General features: G+C 42.5%; 1 protein-coding gene across 4 annotated transcripts in view; it reads left to right on the forward strand.

Moving 5' to 3' along the window:
* The window catches only part of setd5 (SET domain containing 5), a 66,975-nt gene extending 60,257 nt beyond the window's left edge, over positions 1-6,718 (forward strand). For 3 of the 4 annotated variants that reach the window (XM_061728011.1, XM_061728013.1, XM_061728012.1), the window contains 3 exons: positions 1,448-1,569; positions 1,665-1,753; positions 4,418-6,718. In XM_061728011.1, the coding sequence (XP_061583995.1) occupies positions 1,448-1,569; positions 1,665-1,753; positions 4,418-4,990 (784 nt within the window). In that variant the 3' untranslated portion in view covers positions 4,991-6,718. The remainder of the gene's footprint in view (positions 1-1,447; positions 1,570-1,664; positions 1,754-4,417) is intronic. The other variant, XM_061728014.1, reaches the window with a different exon arrangement.
* The last annotated feature ends 505 nt before the right edge of the window (positions 6,719-7,223 follow it).

Here is a 7,223-nt window from a genome sequence, read left to right on the forward strand (position 1 = left end):
GGCAAACCGCCAACGCTGTGGCCGTGATCCAGCTGCTCACACCTGCACGTCCAGTGTATTTCATGAGCAGTTGTGCAGTTTTTTTTTTTGTGATCAACTGTTTTTTATTATTTTGTTGATGCATACAATTAAATCGAACAATTATGGACCCAATTGTATAGCAAAAACCTTTAATTCACTCGTCCCCCCCACCCACCCTGTAGCGATCCAACAAGACAACAATAACAAACAGATTCAGATTAGGATTGCTTATCTGAATCTGACAGAATCTGAACAATAACACAACAGGACAAAACAAGCAAGACAAGAAAGCCCCCCCCCCCAAAAAATGTATAAATGTTCAGTCAAATTCAGTTCTTTCAGTTTTTCAAAGGCATGTGTCCATATTTTTAATGTCCTGGTTCCCGCACCATGAATTCTTTGCACTGAAAGTATAAATATGTAGAATGTCCATAAACAGATTAAACCAGTGACATGTTGGTAGATCGTGTGGTGGTTTCCATCAGAGAGCAAGCATTTCTTTAGCGGCTGTTAATCCTGCCAGGTACACAAGTTTATCTTTGTAATGTAAATTTAACTGAGAGTCATCATTAATCAGGACCCTGGGAGAACATGGGATTGCCTTTCCAGTCACATTGGATATATACCGTATTTTCCGCATTACAAGGCGCACTAAATATCTGGTAAAATACCGTACTATAGTGGCTGGGGTTGAGTTACGTATCTACCTGATGGAGCTGCGCTACAGGAAATGCTACAAAATCCTACAGCAAGTGCAAAAAAAAAAGCAAGAAACTTTAACAAAATGAAAACCAGCTTTGCTCCGTCGCGTCAAAGTCGCCATTATGCGAGTCAGCGTTGCTGCTGTTGTCTTGAACGTCTGTGACGATTCCTGACGTTTTTAGCGCCATTACTTCGGCGACACCAACTACATTACCCACAATCCCCCTGACTACAGTAACAGAAATTACCGTAATGATCATATATAAGGTGCACTGCCGGTTTTTGAGAAAATTAAAGGCTTTTAGGTGCACCTTATAGTGCGGAAAATACGGTATATACTGACTTTTTGCCAGAATGATAATACAGGCGGGCATTGCCAAAACATGTGAAGGAATGATCCTGTGGTGTTACTTGAACAAAAACTGCAAAGAGGAGAATTTATGTTGTTCATTGCATGTTGTTTTTTTATGTTAAATAAGTTCTATGCAGAAAGTTAAAATGAATAAACTGTAGATTAGGATTTTTTTAGGTAAGTTTAAGTTGGTGAAAATGTGTTTCCAGGATAATTCATGACACGGTTTCTTTCATTTTTATTAATTGATTTACTCTGATGGGAGTGAAAAGGGGGCGTTTCCTTTCCCCCCCAACCTTGTGACTGAATCTTGAGTTATTTCAGGATAGTTTTCATGAATCTCCCTCAACCTTCATGCGTGTCCTTCTCCAGGATGGTCCCTACGTCGGTGGAGCGGCTGCGGGAGGGCCAGGGCGTCCTGGAGCGGGTGCTGCGGCAGAGGAAGATGGATCCTTTCTACAAACGAAGTGACGGCTCCGCAGAGAGAGAAACCGGTAGGAATCCAGCAACTCCAGATGTCTCTGGCGCCCTCTCGTGCTGCTGTTGTGTTGCTGTCAGTGCTGGCGTTGATGTTGCTGCCTGTTTCCAGATGCAGAGCGGTTTGAGGTGCAAGCAGCGCCCGTGGCTCCTTCCACCAAGAGCCCGCACAGATACAGCTCCCCCATCTACCCCCACCAGGTAACCTGTGAGTGTGTGTTGGTGCGTGAGGTTGTTCATGTTGTACTGGAACATTTGACATGAACAGAGCTATGAGAAACGTGTCTCTGCTGAAGAGATGATGGTGTGAGTGGCAGCGGGACATCTGTCGTCTCTGATGCGTTCGGTGGCTTGTTAACTTGGATTTGATGTCACGGGTCCGGGCCGGGCCTGCACTTCCAGATGTTAGGAAGCAGAAACCACTGCAGCTGTGTACGTTAGAGAAAACGTGTGTAAAGTTGCTTTCGTCAACGAAAATTATGGCTAAATATCGTCGTCAACGAACCTTTAACAGTTGAGGAAAACAAGAAGAGACGCAACGAAAATACTGGTCATGTGACTAGGGCTGCAACTATCGAATATTTTAGTAATCGAGTATTCTACAAAAAAATTCCATCGATTAATCGGATAAAACATATTTTTGTTTAGTTAAAGAGCAGTTATAAACATACATAAGATGTTAGATGTTAATTGATATTACTAAGACTAAATTATATAATCCAGTAGGTTCATGGCTGTGCATTTAAAAACCTTGAAGTTACACCAGTTGAGCAAATTCATTGCCTTCACTCAAAACAATAAGGATCTTACCAATAAATGTTCTTATTTCTAACCTAAAAATGCCATTACACCTGATAATACACATAACACATAACAAAAGGTTAGGTATTTTTCCCACGTGTTTCAATTGAACTTTCATTTGTGTCAAGCAAATTTTAAGTTCTAGTTACGGTAGTAAGTTTTAAGTTAAAGTCTTCAAGATTTTGAGTTTTGGCAGTGTTCAAAATAAAATTATGAGACCTGCTGTATTGGAGCACATTTTCTTTTAGTTAAAACTGTAGCGGGGACAGATGTTTAGAGGAACCTATGTATGTACCAGGTGAAGGCTGATTTATGGTTCCGCGTTACAACGACGCAGAGCCTACGCCGTAGGGTCTGCGTTGGTGTAACGCGGAACCATAAATTAGGCTTTAGAGGGTGAACATATAGGAGAACGGACCAGAAGAATATAGAGTGGATTAAAAATAAAAGTTAAGCACAGAGCTACATGTGTCTTCCGTCTGCAGACTCATTGCCTGAGCATGATGTTACTAAAACCAAACATATCCGCCGCCTCTTTCTTCTTCCTTTACGTGCGCAGCGTCAGCGCGTTGTGCTGCATTAAATGCAGTCCGGGCGAAATACCTGCTTTGAGCTGGTGAAATTAAACGATTCCTTGAAGCAGAGAAAATTCATCGATCATTTTTTGTAATCGAATTACTTGAATTATTCGAGGAATCGTTTCAGCCCTACATGTGATGATAACGATAATTAAATATATAATGCAATATCGTAGAGGAATAAAAACAGTACTAAAATGTAGATTACAAAATAAAAACTCTGCTAAAATGTGTCTTCATTTTCGTTGACCAAAATGAGAGGAAATGTTCTACCAAAGATGCTTAATGTCCATGTTTTCAGTAGTTTCTCTGGTTTAGTTCTGCTGGGTGACGTTAGTCCTCAATCCCAGTCGCTGCAGCGGGGAATCAGATCCAGAAGATGCAGCTGCAGAGTTAGAGGCTGATGCCGTTAACGCAGAGCTCTAGTTAACGTCCATTAAAAACAAAGTTACATAGAGAAACGCAGGGATCTGCTCTGGGTCTGGAGAAGAAAAAGAACCATCTCTGGATACACTTTCCTACATAGACGTGGAAAAGAAAACCCAATGTGTCGTCGGAAAAAGAAAAAGATGGGGAGAAATGTGGAAAAATAAATATGTTGTAAACTCAAATTAGAGTCTTCTGTATCTGGAATGAATGTATTCTTGAGTTTATAAGGTAACAATAATATAATAATAAGATAACCTTTTTTGAATTGTAAAATGGGTTTGACTAAATACAATCTTTGACTAAAACTAAAATGGCTCCTTTTAGTCGACACGACTAAAAGGAGTTTGAACGTGACTAAAACTAATAAAAATTAAATCATAGCTCGACCCAAGACTAGAATTTAGAATTTATTGAAGGATAGCCCCTTGAGATGTAACATCTAATTTTCAAAGGGGTCCCATAAAACATACAACATTACAATATATCACATTACAGTACAGACATACATGACATAAAACAAACAGACATCTTGCTCACCCCCTCCCACATACAACCCCTACACACATAAGTCTAGTTACAAAATAGGCTAATTGAATAACCGAAACAATGAGATAAATATAACATAACAGAGAGAAAAAAAAATAAAAAAAAATAAATTAATTTAAAAAAAAGGACACAAAAAATACATAAATAAATTAAAAACATAGGGAATATAATGCCAACTTAAAACAATGAAAAGAGGTAATAGAACGCAAAAAGAGGGGAAGATTATTCAAATCTGATGGAGCTTTAAAATAAAATGATCTTTTACCAACCTCTTTTAAAATTCTAGGAACAAAGAAAAAAGGAAAATTCATATGTCTGAGTGAGTATGGACAGTTATATGGAATCATGAGTTCTTTTAAATATGGAGGACAGTGAAAATAAACACATTTAAAAAGGAACTGAAGCCAGTGAAATTGCCGTCGAGATTTGGGTTGCAACCAGTTCAATGAATCAAATATAAAACAATGAAGTTCTGAAAGGACAACGTCTGACTGAGTGTTTGTGTGTTCAGTCAACAGAAACCCAGCGGCAGACGGAGAGCCCGTTAATCCTTCAGCAAGCCTCCAACTCTCCATTCCGGGGTTCCTACAGTCCCTCTTCTTCAGGTCCCAGCTTCTACCCGCGCCTCCCCTCCCACCCAGGACTGTCCCAGGACTTCCCCCCGGTCTACTCCAGCCCCACGGCCTGCACAGACTCGGGGCCCAGCCTTCACCAGCAGACCGTGGACGGAGGCCACAGCTACGGCAGCAGCCGCTTGAAAGCCAGCCTTACAAACAGCGGCGTGGGCATAGCAGCGGCGGGGGCCCCCACCCCGGGACCCAAGGGCCCGGGCCAGCAACTAGACTCAGGTGGCCCGGCGGCCCGAGCCGGCCACCAGCAGGCCCGCAGCCTGAGAGCCGGCAGCCCGGGCCAGGGGCTGCAGGGGGGGCTCCAGGGGGGGCTGCAGGGGGGGCTCCAGGGGGGCTCCAGGCCCCCGCCGGCCCCCGGGGCAGCACACTACCCAGAGCGGGGGGCCAGCCTCGGCCAGTTTCAGCACTCCCCCCTGCAGGGACCCGGAGTACGGACACAGTCAGGAAGCTTTTAGGACTTTGTTCACCTGTAAGTGTGTATGTGTGTAAGTGTGTGTGAGTGTGTGAAAGAGAGAGAGAGAGAGAGAGAAGCACCGCACCTCCACAACTCCTGAAGTGGCAGCGGGCGATCGGGAGATCTGGGAGGAGCAAATGTACAGACCTAAGAGGAGCAAGAACTTCTTCATGGATTCCTCCTTTTCTTATTTTCAGTTTCTTCTTTCTTTTATTTTCAGAAAAACAAAAAAAAAAACTAAATTTCGACATCGTGCACATAGATTGATCACTGACATCAATGCAGAATCAGTGGGAAAAATATCTACAACTTGGACCATACCCGTATGTCTGGAGGAAAAAACTAGGTAGAAAAAAAACGCAAGTAATCACCTGTAATTTGAAATTGTTCCCTGTATTTCCTCCGGTCCAGCGAGCCAGTCGGCTGGAGACCCAGATCAGTCCTAAAGTCCCGTTGTCATGGATCCCGGTTCCTTAAACATGTAACTGAAAGCAAGACCTGCTTTATTTTATCATTGTTTTATTTTTGTTTGTTATTTTTTTTTTTTTATTTTATGAGGGAGTTGGTCCTACGGTAAATAAGAGTCTAGGAGGGAAATGATGCACGTAAATCATCCGTTCGGGGAGGAGTGGCATCTCCCCAGAGTTAAATCATTCCACACGCTCACCAGCTTCCATGTTTTTACCGTTAACACGAAAACAGTTGTTTTGATGTCCATGCTGTGGTTTTTCTGTTCCCCCCCCCTCCCCCCACTGGACTGTTTGGATCTCATGTTAGGCCTCCGCTGTAAAGTTCTGATTCTTGGTTCATACAGGTCTTATGATTCATGGTGCTGCATACTTTTGTTCCAATAAATCTGAAATCCATTTATGTTACGGCACGTCTGCGTTCATCTCGTCTGTATCCGCTGAAATCGGTGGCAAAACGGAGGCAGGGACGGGGGACTCGGACGTGTTTGATATTACTGTTTTTACCTTTCAAATACCTGTATTGTTTTTTTTTCTCTGACCAGTCTTTGCATTCCACGACTCGGAGGAAACACTGGGGGAGATTTCTGAGGGAGCATCTCGATTGTTAACCGTAGGTGGAAAACGCTGCTACGCTCTCCTGTGGGAGCCGCCTCTCTTTCCAGTGTGTGCTGTTTTTATCTTCCTTCTCAAACCCTCACAAACGGACTTGGACGGTTCTGCCGCGGACCGCGCGCGGGGGGGGGACGGGTTTCAGACCCCCAACCCTGTCCCGACTTCCCCCCGACTCCCTCCCCACCAACACGCCACAGAGGCTCCATATCACATGAATGTTTGACAGATTAAAAGTAAAAGTTGTGACCCAAAATTAACCAGCACCTTAAAAACGAGAAGACATACAACATAAAGACACATTAGGACTATATGTATGATTATGTGTATCTGTATAGAAAGAATGTGATAGACTTGTACGGAGAATATATAGTACACTGAATTTATCGCATGGTATTCGTAGGGTCTGAGTGACCAGTTTTTGTGAGATGGTTTGAAGAGTCTGTTCCTGGGTTCCTTCAAAAACCGCACACATCCTTTCTGTTGTTTTTGTAAGGACCATTCTGTTGCTTTCGTTCATTTCCTTCTCTTTTTTTTTTCCACAGATCATAGTAGTAACTATTTCAATTGTTCTCTAAGAGATTTAAGAAGCAAGAGATGTAATGCATTTTGATAATAAAATAATCATGATGGTAATGTATTTTGAAAACTGAAGTGTTATTTGGGGGAATTTCATCGGGAACAGAACCGGAATCTCATCTAGCGGGTAAGATAAACCCGCTATTTATTTTTTTATTTTGACCTTTAACAAGTAGTGGAGTGAAAAATAGAACTCTTAACTTCTTAATCAAGTAGGAAAATAATGGTTTAAAATGTACTTTTCTTATTTGGACTGTTTTGAGAAGCGGCCTTTTGCTCAGACAAAAGTTAATGTGAGGATCTGGGTGCTGATGGAGGCCGTTATTAGACTGGAAAAACATCTGGAGGGAGCTGAAACTGTCGGTACGACCAAACCAACAACCTATCACATCCTTATAAAGAAAAAGCTCTGCTGAGCCCACCAGCACCAGGAAACTGGAAGACGGAGATGTATGAGAGATGTCTTCATCAGTGTAAGAGCAGAGCATTGACGACGAGGTATAAACCAACGACAACATCACAGCACGTTAAAGGAGGATCAGACTTTCTCAGCCACGTACCTGGAAAAGAAAAAAG

The sequence above is a fragment of the Cololabis saira genome, chromosome 8, assembly GCF_033807715.1.
Source record: "Cololabis saira isolate AMF1-May2022 chromosome 8, fColSai1.1, whole genome shotgun sequence".
NCBI lineage: Eukaryota > Metazoa > Chordata > Actinopteri > Beloniformes > Belonidae > Cololabis > Cololabis saira.